At 37.2% G+C, this 14,105-nt stretch overlaps 1 protein-coding gene across 1 annotated transcript in view; it reads left to right on the plus strand.

Annotated features, from left to right (window-relative positions):
• Positions 1 to 14,105, plus strand: part of LOC116166415 (calcitonin gene-related peptide type 1 receptor-like) — a 109,218-nt gene that overhangs the window by 64,520 nt on the left and 30,593 nt on the right. Inside the window, exon 6 of the mRNA XM_031481370.1 lies at positions 9,572 to 9,798. Coding sequence (XP_031337230.1) covers positions 9,572 to 9,798 — 227 coding nt within the window. The remainder of the gene's footprint in view (positions 1 to 9,571; positions 9,799 to 14,105) is intronic.

Raw genomic sequence — 14,105 nt, forward strand, 5'->3', positions numbered from 1 at the left:
GGACTTTTAACGATCTCTCTATACATTGTATTGTCACAAGCTTAGAAAATCAACAAACAGGATACAAAATCTGCAAAACCACGCGAAACAATGACACCAATCCTTTATCCTTATCCATTGTTAAAACCAATCGATATAATCCTGTCGCTCATAAGAACCCGTCTTATCAAATCTAACGAAACCTCTCCATTCACTTACGGCGGATCGTGCATGAAACGTCACTTAAATCCGAAACAGGTGACGTTAGTTTGTCTTATTTTTTACTACCCTCCCAAAAATATTGCAGCAAAATCTGGGGCCTTGTGTAAGTAAGTGGCGACGTTTTATGAATAATTTATAAAATATGCCCAGTTTCCGAGATAAATTACCTTCAAAGAGATAAATGGATTTCGAATGCAATGACTACGCCCAAACGACTTATTGCCCTCTGTCGGTAGCTCACAAATATGCAAAGGACATAATGAACGCAATTAAATTTCATGAGGTGGGACCGAGCTCATCCTTCCGGACCATGTTAATCTATATCTACTTAATAATTGACGCCCACGTTCGCTTTTAAATCTTTGTAGTTCGTGGAGATTCAAAACACCCCGAGCCATATGTGCGCTTATTTTCTACCTGTAATAATTTTTCTAGAAGAGTTTTAATGGAAATCCCTGATTGAATTTGTAATTAGTAAAGCGCTTTGTAAAAATTTCCAGGAAGACGAATTTTCCTTGCGTTTTCAGTGTGCCCCTGACGTATTGTTATATTCAAATTTATTCCGATTCGGTTATTCAGATTGGTTCCACATTTATCTCTGTAGTTATGTTAACTTTTCGTATCACGAGATTAGGGCTTAATTTGATTTGCAATTTCCAAATATTTGAAGAGGCGACGTTTATTCGATTAAGCTCCTATTGTGTATCCAGTCAATAATAAATAGCAGTTTGATCCTGAGTTTGATGGAGTGTATGATACCCTTGGCGTTAAATGGGAGTTAAACTCGCTGTTAGATAATATTGTCCCCAATCCTTAAGAAGTCCTTATTATTAAGTAATTAGGATTCGTACATAGATCACCACCTATCACCCATCCCTGCCCATATTAATTAGGCTTGTTAACATATTAGATGTGATCCGAGTTACTTTACAGTAGCTATATTTTTTATCACTATGACTTTTTCAGGTCATTCTATCTATCCGCTGTATAGGCTCTTTTGTGAGATTGTAGCCCCTAAACGAACTTTCTCGGCTTTACGACGTTTTTTATTTCTATTAGAAAGCTTTTCAGGCACCCGAAAGCTCTAGAGAAGGCGTGAGGAGTCTGGCGCCTGGAAGACCTTCCAGAGCTTTATACCTACTTGTTTCTCAAAGCTCGCGAAAGCGTTTCAGAGCAATAGAATCATGGTTCCTTAGGTATTTTTAAAGCATCTGCTGGGATTTATGGTCCTGTTAGGTCCTCTGAAATGCCTACAAGGACTTTCTCAGGTAATTAAATTGCGCACTTGGGGATTTCAGCTATTTATGCGTCCACTTCCATTACAGAGCCTATTCTTACACAACTGCATAATATACAAAGTGGTGCAAAATTAATTATTCAACTTTGTTTTTGAATAGCTAAATAAAAAAATGATTTTGACTGATGGAAACCTAGTGCCGACCAGTGTCGATACTCGATACACCTTTGTGCCTGATAACATTAGAGCCTAATGTGCACCCAGGAGAAACAAACAACAAAGTGAATTCGGTTGTAGGTACCGGTGGGAGCCGCCCATCTGTGATAATCGCAGACAGCGTATGCAATTTCTGACTTCGTCTCACTCATGCGATTGTGAGTTAGTTCTCTTCATGATGGGATCTGGAATGGGCAATTGGACAAATGGGCATCCTTTACGATTAATGTGGCCAAATGCCTTTTTGGGTGAATTATTTGGGGCTGTTTTTCTTGTGTCGATAAGGGGGTTGCGTTCGTTAATCTGCCTTCTACTCTTACTAGTCCCATTGCATCGAGGAGAGGAGCTAAGTGTATATTGAGATTGAGGGTTTGTTCGGTTCCTGCTAACAACTTTAAGGGGGCCACCCAAAATTTTGCCGTCAACCTGGATGTTTTTATTGACCCATTTCCACACATATTTTCTTGGAGTTTCTTGCTGACTTTTGGTTAAATGGAAGTGGCTGAAGCGTCGTAATGTTGTGGTGAAGCTTTCCTCTTTTAACACCGCATGGTTGGGAATGTAGTATTTTGCAGGTGCCTTCCTATCATTTCGAGGTACCATAATGTCTCGACTCGTCATACTCTCGCAGTAAAACCTTGTACCTGGATTCTATCTGTAGAAGGCGGGCGGTTGCCTTTTCCAATTCCTCAGCTTCTCCTTTCAGCGACAGGCTTACAGTATAAGTTGCGTCGAACTTTGGGCTCGCATACAATGGGTAAGCTTGAGGAATTAAAAAAAATCATGCAATTTAATTAAAGAAATAAATAAACAAATTATGGTAAGTAAATACAGCAGCGGAGGAGTCGGCGGCAATCAGTTGTCTGCGGGAAGCTGGCAAAACGACGGCAGGAATGGGCGAACGGACAAACCCGAGCGCCACCAAGCGAAAATCTCGCGCCTCGACGAGGTCGGCGGTAGCCACGGACGGATAGGTCGGTCTCGGTATCCTCTGGGGTAAACTGAATCGAAGAAACGGTAACTCCAAGAAGCGATAAAGCACAAATCGACGGATGCGGTGGAAAATCAAATTCAAAATGTCGGTACTTGAGGGTAAAAAATTGCAGAAGCAGAAAAGATCTAATTACTTACGGCACGCAAAATGGTAAAAGATCAAACTACGGTACGGTTATGCAAAAATTTACTCAATTAATTAAGTTACTTACGGCAAGAATCAAAAATGACAAAAGATTTAACTTACCGCAATTGAAAACTACAAAAGATGTCCACAAAATCCAGCGTTTACCTTATAAAGAAATCGGAATTTTGGGGAAGCGGAATAGGGAATTTCCAGCTCCTCGCTGTATTCAGTACTAAAGCGGTGCAAATTAATTCGGTTTTTAATTAACTCGGCCTGTAGTTATCGGAAAAATGTAAGATGGACAACGGACTTCCCGGCTTTTAAGCGCGCTGATTTTGATATAACTTTGTTTTTCTACAACTCATTGAAAAGTCATCCATTAACCATACCTACCCAATTAAGCGCATTCAACCTTCAATACTCATTAATCCAATCAATACCTAGTCTAATTGTAATTTTCTGACGCAATAACCGTTGTCGTTATCTACACCCCGGCATGTCTGCAAGACTGATAATGTGTAAACAACTCGATTTGGAACTCGTGGTTTTCGGTTATTATGGAAATCTAAAATGCTTAATAATTAATAACGGCGCTGAAATATCAAAATATTAATTTACTCTCTTCTGAACAGCTCGTTTTGTCGCATTTTCCGTTACTTTCCGCAAGATATCCAGCGATACCTCTTCGCAATCCTATCGAATATTCTCCTTAAGGGATGCGATTGTCTGGAGCTTGTTGGGATACCCAAATACCCCAAAGAAAGAAGTCCAGGACGGTAAAATCGAGCGATCATTCTGACCAATGCCCATGCCAAATCGCCAAAACGAGAAATTACACGTTTTGTTGAAACCACATACTCACCAAGGCTGCGAGTAATCTTTAAGTGCGGGGCCCACTCCTTTAATTGTGCATTGAAAGGTTGAGGCGTCTTAGAGTCGTGAGATACAACGTGATTGTCTAAGTTTTCAGGAAGGTTTCTCTTTACGCCGCAATAGCGGCCATCTAGTTTTTACGCTTAAGAGTGTGAGATGATTTTGAGCTGATTTGTGGGAAAATGATTTTTTGGCAACACTCGAATAGATACCCTTGCGGAGTAAAATACAGAACTCGCATTTAAAGAAATCTCGTAGTATTTTGTTTTTGAAACACTCGGATTCTCATGGAATCGAGTACCTAAATTTCTTGACCACAAAAAGTAAATCGAATAGAGCGTTTTAAGTCGAAACACCAGCAACGTATAAACAATTGGGAATTTTCGAGTGCAAAGGATTAAACAATTACGCACTTTGAAATTCAAAGGGTAAGTAATTGCGAATTTTCAAGTGCAAAAGTACAAAGCAACATTTTGGGGGATACTCAATAATCGAGAAAATTTTTGTAAGCTGCGCGGGGGGGGGGGGGTTCTACTGCTCAAAGTGATATTGATAACTCATACTACATTTAAACGCGCCAGTCAAAGCCAAGTATACCTCCGAACTATATTTATAAACCTACGTGCTAATGCTTTTGGCCTGTGCGGATACTAATTTAGAGGCAACACAATTTAACCTGGTGGGCGGAAAATATGTAGAAATAAAGGCATATTGCTTAATATAGTTCATCTATTTAATTGAATTTTTATTATTAGTAAACGGGTTGAGAAGTGGCTACCTGAGTAAGAACGTTCAGTGCTTTTCAGTTAAAAAATAATCATAATCTATTCTTTTGGGAGCTGTGCCAAGGTTATTGATTCGATTCCATACTTACTTCTCGTCTCATGGGTCGCAGGTCTTACTTTACTTTTACGAATATAGCAACATTGAAACCTCTTTGACCTGGATACTTGGTATTGCCCCAATAGAAAACGTATTTGCCTCTATAAGAAATACATTGTCATGTGGACGTGCATTCGCTTCCGTTGGTTACGTTAATGGGTAGTATAAAGCTGCATGCAACAGCTGTCAAGAGAACTTGAAGTGAACTTTACAATAGATAGAAGAGAGCAATCTATGCAATTAGGATGGTATAAAGATTTTGTAACGCGAATATGCGACATACTTTCCAACGTATAAATAAAATAAATTAAGCTTTTTGAAATGGAATTCTTTCCGTGTAATAACTACTTTTCCGAAACTTTTCCAACTCGAAAATGACAAAAACTGATGCTCGAAGGTATAATCACCTAAAGTACCCTCGTTAAGTTAAAAGTTACTCGATTTGTCGAGAAAATGGTCTGTATACCGTAATACGTTGGAAACATTTGCGTAAGTAAGTGTTCTATCCAATTTAGTAATTTTACAACCTTGTCGTAGGTCACACAAATTATCTTTAATTTGTGGTAGTAGTTGGTATAACGAATTCTGTATTTGTTCGTGGCAGATGTAGACAATAGTAAACTAATTTAAAGTTTCTAACTATGGCACAATAATTACAGCACCGCGTTTGGTACACGCTAGCTTATTCACATTCTTGACCCAAAACGTACGGATTGTCTAAACACGAAGCATTGGTAGGCAACATGCTCTTTACTTAAATTAATATTCGTCGTCCGCGTCTATCATGTCATGTATCTGCAGGTTATCCTTGTTAATTGCGAATTCAGAATATAGACCATTATATTACATAACAAATAAAAACACATACGATGATTATGACAAAGCAAAATAAAACCTATTGAAAGACATGTAATCTCTGAACAGTTTTCATAAAAAATTCAACAAAAGTGACTACTTTTTTCTTCCCCGCGATGCTTCGTTCCCTTTATTTTGCCGCGATCTATTATTAAAAAAATGACGCGCTCGGGGGGTTCGAACTCGCGTCATCATAAACGAAAGTTGCGCCTCCTATTATAAAGCGACAAACTAATACCTACAATATAAGTAAAGTTATTAAATACGCTTTAAGTTTTTATTGCTCCATATGGAAATTATTTATGATATATAAGCAGGTAAGTGGGGTAAATAATTTAGATTTTATGTTTTCTTACAGATTCTTACGCTTTAAGTATGTATATTAGTCAATTTCAAAGACACATGGACTCATGTTTCTTTTCAAAATATGGCTAAATGCATTTTAAACAATTGTGAGCCAGGCAAGCGAGCCGAGCTCGCCTTCAGTTACCGAGCATGACGACCACAGAATGTAGAAGCGTAGGCTTCTGTTGCGTTACGCATGAGGTAATTTTGCTCCCGTCAAACACATATAGAATGCATGCCGAGCGACAAGAAGTAGTCACATTGATAACTGTGTTCCTACTAATAAGGTCATTTTGAGATTCAGCTTTGTCAAATTTTGGATTGCTAGGTATTTACTAACGATATATTCCATAATTTTAAAGTAATTTTTAACTAAATACGATACTATCCATATATAAATTAAAATTAATAACTTACAGTTATTTACGTGAGTAATGTTCTTTTCTGCTCACCAATAGACCTTATCTCCCCTTGGAAACTCGCTTCCTTTAGAAATATGGAAACCGATTGCTTCGATGACCTTGCATCACCCTGGTAACCTTATCTTGAAGAATGCAAAATTTGGCGGAAGAAAAGCTCATATGAATCACGAATCCAAACAAATTCGCGAAACTAATACTCGAGATCGTCTTTACGCATAGGAATAAAAGGCGCTGTCCAATGACGTCACTCAACTTTAAGGAACTTGGTTTTAACCAGCCGTTACTGTCAGCGGTCCAAAAAAGCATGCAAACTAAAGTATGCTGTCTCCGATTGAAGTAGTTTATTCTTCTTCTCCGTATCAGGATTTTTTTTAAGACCACTTGAAATCTATTATTCCTATCTGGAAGATGCGCTGGTGGCTAGAAAATACAAAACGGAACCAACGCAATGAGACGAATTATTCGAACTCGTAACGCAATGATTTGTTATCTAACCAATGTTATCAACACCGGCTGGCTGTGGCCATTAAACCTACTTAATCATCACGATTCCTATGAAGCGGCAGGTACATATGACAATTTTTGCCGCCATAATTTAACCCAAAATGTTTCCTGATTAGAATCATGCTACCCTTCAGATCTTACAAGAACTAATTTCGGAAAATTGCGCATAATTTGAATCAAATAAAAATCTTATAATGGGCTCCCAGTACATGTTAAGACCCTATTATACACATAAATCAACAAACCCCACATTTTTTTTCTTAGAAACCTTAAAGTCTAGAAAGGTGTCTATTCCGCAATGCGATGTTGAATCTAGATTTAGACCACACTAGGTTCGATATAATTGCAGATGGAATATTGACTCATCAAAATTAAATAAACTCATCGCACTCACCGGAAATAAACTTTAAAATAATGCAATTATTTATAGATGAACCTGAACAAGGAAATCAACCTCACAATAAAGCAAACAAAATAAATAAAGGGATTCTTTAAACAAACATTTTCCAGTCTTAAATAAATCTAGCAAAAAAATCAACATTGACCTCAAAATCGAGTAATATGAACAAAATTGTGGGCATTCTAAATTACCGACCACATTTTAAGGCAAAAATAAATTACATCACACTGTGAAATTCATACAGTGGTTCTCATAATATTCAACCACTATGAATTGTGACTATTAATAAAAAGAAACTTCTTCTTCCTAATTACCTGAACTGAAACCAATAGCGAAATATGCGTACAGTTGCGCTGACCGATCTCATCCCTTTTAAAGACCTTACACATAATTGCATGTCAATTGTCGTGATAAAAACTTTTATTTTGACAGCTTAGCACTTTATAAAAGATATGCACCATCGTTTTTTTAAATAAATTTCAAGTGAATGTCAAATTATCCCCGAATACGTTACATCTCGGAAACGCCGTCACTGATATTCTAAAATATATCGCTTCAAAGAGATATGAGCTTTCATAATCTCAAATCCCAAACAGATTTTTCTCAAATCGGTAAGGCCGTATAAATAAATTTACATTTTAACAAGTTAAGCACGAATGAAATTTTCATATTATTAGGTTTGCAATGTAGGCGTTCTCCACAGAAAAAGTTTATACGGTATAAAGAAGAAAGCCAAAGGTGCTTGAAAGCTCGTCTATTTTCGGCACAAAAGATAAAACGAACCTAAAATTTATAACTCGAGTCATAGAGTTTTCGGGTTATTATAGAAAATGTCATATTTCGTACATTCTAGCGGCGTAGTAATCTCATGCGCCAAAACTTTATGAGGTGGGTTTATGTCCTCCGTAACCCGGTTTACAATAGGTATTGGGGCAGGAATTTTTTTGTTTTATTGACGAAAGTGGAGGTCGTGATTGGGGATTAAATTTAGAATCTCGAAACGGTTTGCTCTAAATAATAATGTGTGTACAAAACGGTTTATAACCCCGAAGGAAAACAATATAAAGGCTTTTGTCGACGTTAACTGCTGCTTTGCGGTAGATTAGCGAGATAAATTTTATTCGAATGAAACCCATATATTGCGTATTTTACGAAAGGAATTTTCGTCTGTTTGATTCAAAAACATTTTGATTGCGTCCTTTGTGAATATGGATATTGAAAATTAGATATGAGGGAAGGAAATCAACGATAGCTGATGAAAATGGGACTCAAATACCAGAAGGAGCAATAATGAAATTTGAAAATGCAAATTCTGTGTTCAGTAATATTGTATTGTGCCCTTATTCGCTCTGATTAGGGATGTAAACATCAAAGCTGACCAAAAGATCTTGGGGATCCAAGCGGACATGGGAGATGCGTTTAATGAAATGATCGGAGTCCCGAATGTGCAATGGCGTGCGACCTGTCCGGTTTGGCGTGGTTAGGGATGAGGCGACGTTGGTCATCCTCGGGGAGCGAAGAAGACCTGATGGCAGCTTAGACCTCTCGATCGATTTTGGACGAGGGAAGTATCCTCTTTAAGAAGGTCTACGAATTTTTCTAAGAGCAACATACCCCGATCTGCGGATTTACGGGCTCTCGACAAATGAAACATGTTGGCCGTTTCTAGAGGAACGGAATCGGCAATCTCTCTGGGAAGAGTATGGATGGATGATTCTGCAGAAGAGCGATGGCAAAGTTTATAGTACCCTTCGAAAGGGAGTCTTGAAGGGACACGTTGATGATGGTTTCCTTAGGCTGGAGCTTCGTAGCAGAGATTTTAGAACTGCTCGAGGTGGATTTGGGTGGCTAATTCCCCTTACGAAAGTAGGCAAAATGTTGACATTTCAATGTAATGCAATTCGCAATTTTCCTATTAGGAGCCAGTTATATGCCAATATATAAAAACCTCTCCGACATCCTCATTCGCAATTCAACTCAGAAATTAATGATCTTGTAACAGTGAGCAGCGCAAACTCGGAAAACTGACATCGGGCACCATAAATGTATTTTGTGTAGCCTAAATTTCTATTGGGCTTTTAGTTGTTCTGTGTTAGAATGCGTACAATTATATTTTGCCTTTATTTTTAAGTGGACGGGGTTTCAGCCAAGGCTGCTCTACTAACCCAACCCACTATACGTTTACCATGCCCGAACCCGGATTCGAACAAGGGACCCTTAGCACCACAGTCCAGCTTTAACTGAACTGCGCCAAACGGGCCGGGAATTCAAAATTCCGCAGGGAAATACATAGTTTTTTAGTGTCCAAAAACAAAAATTACCAAAGGACGAACAGAATTAAAACTTTCGTTAATAGGTTTCTATTAGTCAGATTGCGAAAAAAATTTTTAAATATTAGGATAGGATTGCATACTTATTTTCTAAGAATGGATATGCCTACTATCTAACTACACATGTGAGGTAACTTTATTAATACAAGGGGAGCTTTTAATAAATCAATGTTTCCTTCCTTTCAGATATGGTGTCGAGTACTTCACGTTGTGCTTTACTACTTTCTACTGTCGAACTACTCCTGGATGCTTTGTGAAGGGCTATACCTTCACACAGTGCTCGTATCGGCTTTTATATCCGAAGTTCGCCTGTTGCGATGTATGTTACTTTTAGGATGGGGCATTCCCGCTTTGACGATCACCCTTTACGCCCCCATTCGGCATTTATCTGGAGACGCCGTCGAAACATCAGCGTAAGTGCGAAATTTTATTACTTTTTGCGGTCCCCGTTAATTGCCTGCGAAAGTTAATCAACCATTCGGCGTCAATTTTCTAAGATAACGGGAAAGCTATTGTCGTTTTTTTGGGGGGAGGGAGGGGGTCGGTTGTGATTTCGCAATAAAAAAACGTGTTATTCAAACTCCTATAATAAACCTTATCCAATTCCTTTCATGTTTAGTTTGGGGAAAAATAAATATTTTTACGACCCAGTGTTTAACTAAGCCGTCGATCGTATCTTTGCACATTAACTTTTTAGAGCGTTTGATAAAATCTCTTAACGCTATGTGTAATTAGGTACCTAATCGGAAGTAATTTATCAGCGCCAGTCTCCAGGAGTCTATAAAGTAACTTTCACTAATAGTTCACTCTTAGTTGTAGATAATTTGACTAAATACAACTAGTTGCCAGATAAACTCCTGACTTGACTTTCCGACCACTTTTAATAGTCGGAGTCATTGCGATTATTTTTGGTCATACTCGTAGTATAACATTTAGAAAATGCTCTCTTGCGACTTTATTTTGAACCCGACGCAGATCTCGTTAAGACATCTTTTTTGTATTTAACACTCTGATGTTTACTTTTAGAGAAAAATGCGAATTTAGAAAAATAAAGTAAATAGTTTAACTTTTCAATTCAAAACTTCTCAAAAACAAAGGAGCTCACAACAAATTTGTAATGAACTTTGTTATAGGGTTTTTTGGCCAGTGTACCTATGCGAAAAAAATTAAAAAAAATTTTTTCAAGCCGTTATGGCTCTTTTAAACTTTTGACACCCTCAACAACCTTGAAAACCAAAATAGGACGTTTTCGAATATTTGAAAAATTACATAAATATAGATTGGACTGCTCAACAGACGTATGATATATGTTTAAACGCTTTTTGCACTGTGTCGTCCTACCATGACTTACGTATTTTTCCATTTTTAAATACCCACGTTTCATGCAAAAAGACACATTGCATCCAGTCTCAGATTGCATATTTTTTACATACGCATCTAAAAAATTGGCTCTTGGTAGTGCCACATTGGGTAACTGCATTAAACCTTTTCTTGGATTATATTTTTGATAGCGAAAACCACTATTCACAACAAATTTTCTTAAGCAACCTTTGAACCCAGATTACCTAATTAACTAATGATTAACTAATTTACAAAGAATACGAGTATTAGAGAATAATGCGGAAGTATCTCTCCAAATTTCGGTATATTTGAAAGGGAGCGGCATAGGTATTCGTAAATTAACATTGCTATAGCATAGCGCAGAGGAACAGGATATTTCGACTACTACATTATCTAAGGTTAATCTTTTCTCGAAAATCAATTTGCATTAAATTCCATTGTTTAAATTGCCATTAACGAAACGCTCGAATATAGAGTTTCATGGTTTTAAAGTGTTTTTAACGTTGGGCGTAGACGAGTTTAACGACACTTTTTTGTCAGTTTAGCAAATATTGAATCTCGTAATTGAAATGGAAAAGCGGTGTGGTGGTTGCTATGAAAACTTTAATTAAAGGTTACATGCATTGCTGACAATTTCACCGGTTGCGTTTACATTAAACAGCGGAATTAGTGATATGTGCATTAACATACGGGTACCGCCATTAAAAACGTAAATAATTATCGGTTGATTGCTAGGGAGCTTTGTTTGTTCTGCACGCGTAAATAAATATTTGAATTGGAAGGATAAGCTGGTAATAATACACCAACAAACGATTGACATATATCGGAAATATAGATGCGGTCAACGAGGCAAGTTTGTTTTTTGTAAATTTAGAGATCAATTTCTCATTCACGTTAGAAATATTCCGTTCGATCTACGATTTATCAAACATGTCAAATATCCCTTGCGTCTTGTCGTAGGTACTGACCACCCTCCAAAAAGGCAACGGTAATAGTTTAATGCTATATTTGGGCTGGGTAACTAAACTTTTCAGGTTTACGTATTCTGGAGTCCTTCAGCTCAGTGGCGCAGCTCGACTCGGTAACTTCATTTGCAGTTTAGTTACAAAGATCTATTTCAAAATAACGTTCCAACAAAAGTCGCCACTATTGCTAACTAACCTATCATTGGAGGTAATAGTCGATTAAACGAGCAAATTTTTCCCGCGATTACAATAAGAAAATTAAGAATACAATTGAGCATCAAGCAAATCGAGCTATTCAACAAAATAATGGACCACCCAGTATATTGTAACGGATTCTATAGCGATATGAAGGCGCCATCAAGTCGCCACCAAGTGGATGAAGGGTTTGTCCTCGGCGGTAAGGAAAGAAAGCGGATGAACTCTACAAGACAGCCTTGAGGTGTACCATCCTATCGAAACTAACAGTTTCCAATTATCTGTTCAAAAACAATCAGAAGAAAATAAAAACTAAATCGGCAAATTTTTTTGACATATCTTCGGAAGTATTCGGAGTTTTCTGGTTTACTTTAAAGCATGATAATAAATCTTTAATTGCGCTTTTTTTCCCTAATTTTACCATTGTCGTATCTTCTACGGTTTCTTTCCCATCATCGATATCCTTATCTTGGATACAAACCACTGAACACCCTCCATTTACAAGTTAATTAAATTGAAAATTTTTACTTTCTACACAAACTAAACAAAAACAGCGATATACACATAACACAACTATAATTTACGCTAAAATGACTTGTTTCACGTTGCACTTTTTAAATATAAATTATTCTATAGTTCTTCCATGATCGTTGAAGTCACAATGTTATATAAGCCACCCGTATACGTCAAAAGGTGTCAAACGATAACACACTTAAACTTTTACATTTATGCAAAGCTCTTTTTACGATATGACCAAAAATCAAATCAAGTCAAATTTATCCTTATTTCTTATGCTATACATTTCGTAATGTAAGCACCAGATATGTTATTGTGATCACACTTTATGCAATTTTGACTATTTTTATCGTTGAATTGGAAGTGGAACTTTTTTAGAATTTTCAAAAACTAATAATTTTGAGATGTTTTTTACTTTCATGTTGAAAATTATCCAGTTACAAAATTTTGCCGAGATCGTAACTTTTTGTCCGTTCCTGGTTAATTGTGCACAATTTTTGGATAGCAATTTTGAAAAGAGAGAGGTCAAAAAATGTAATCGCAAGTTCTATCCCTTTATCTGTTGTAGTTCTTGAGAAAAGGAATAAAGAATTAAAATCCCAAAACATGTGTTTCCTATATTTTGTGACTTTTTGGGGCGCAGCTCTCACGTTTTCTGTACATTTGGATTGTTTGGAAAAGCTGCTTGTTTTAGTTCGATTTACCAGTCAATTTTGTATACAGGGTGACAATTTGAAAACTTACCACCCCCCATATCTTAGTAAATAAACGAGATATTTAAAAAAATCAAAATCCGTTTCGGTAATTCGGAAGGGGAATCACAATGACATAGTTGGCGACGCACCCCCTCCAACCCCCTGCGCCCCAGCCACCCCAACTTTTAAATCTTAAATAGTGACTCCCCATGTGTGATACGTCGTTGGAAAGCTCTGAAAAAATGCTTTCCAACCATACCAAATAGCATTACATTTAGGTTAGTAATTATCGTGCAAATCAAAAAATAAACATGGAAAATCGTATTTAACTTGAAATTCCAAAGCCTACTCGACAGCAACTCATTTTTGATCGCCAGTTATAATCTATTCCCAAACTCTTGTAGAACCTTTTCAAATGTTGGTTTTGCAATATTTCGACATTCTTGAATTATTCTTTGTCTTAGTTCGTCTATGTTCGCCGGTTGCGTTTTAAATACGACAGATTTCAAATGTATCATATTAGTTTATTTTTTGATATGCACGATAATTACTAACCTAAATGTAATGCTATTTGGTATGGTTGGAAAGCATTTTTCCAGAGCTTTCCAACGACGTATCACACATGGGGGGTCACTATTTAAGATTTAAAAGTTGGGGTGGCTGGGGCGCAGGGGGTTGGAGGGGGTGCGTCGCCAACTATGTCATTGTGATTCCCCTCCGAATTACCGAAACGGATTTTGATTTTTTTAAATATCTCGTTTATTTACTAAGATATGGGGGGTGGTAAGTTTTCAAATTGTCACCCTGTATATAATACTTCATATTTCCACCATGTAGCAATAGGTGTTGTAATGGAACCTACTTTACGCGCCCTAAGTATGATTTAAATATTGGCGATTTTATTTTTTTTTAAAGGCGCGAATGTTTAACTTAACTTATCAGGTAGGGCCCCCAATTACGTTCAGTGTAAACAACGCTTTGACCTGAAGCACGGTAGGGAAGTAACGT

This window comes from Photinus pyralis, unplaced genomic scaffold (genome assembly GCF_008802855.1).
Source record: "Photinus pyralis isolate 1611_PpyrPB1 unplaced genomic scaffold, Ppyr1.3 Ppyr1.4_LG1, whole genome shotgun sequence".
NCBI classification, from domain to species: Eukaryota; Metazoa; Arthropoda; class Insecta; order Coleoptera; family Lampyridae; genus Photinus; species Photinus pyralis.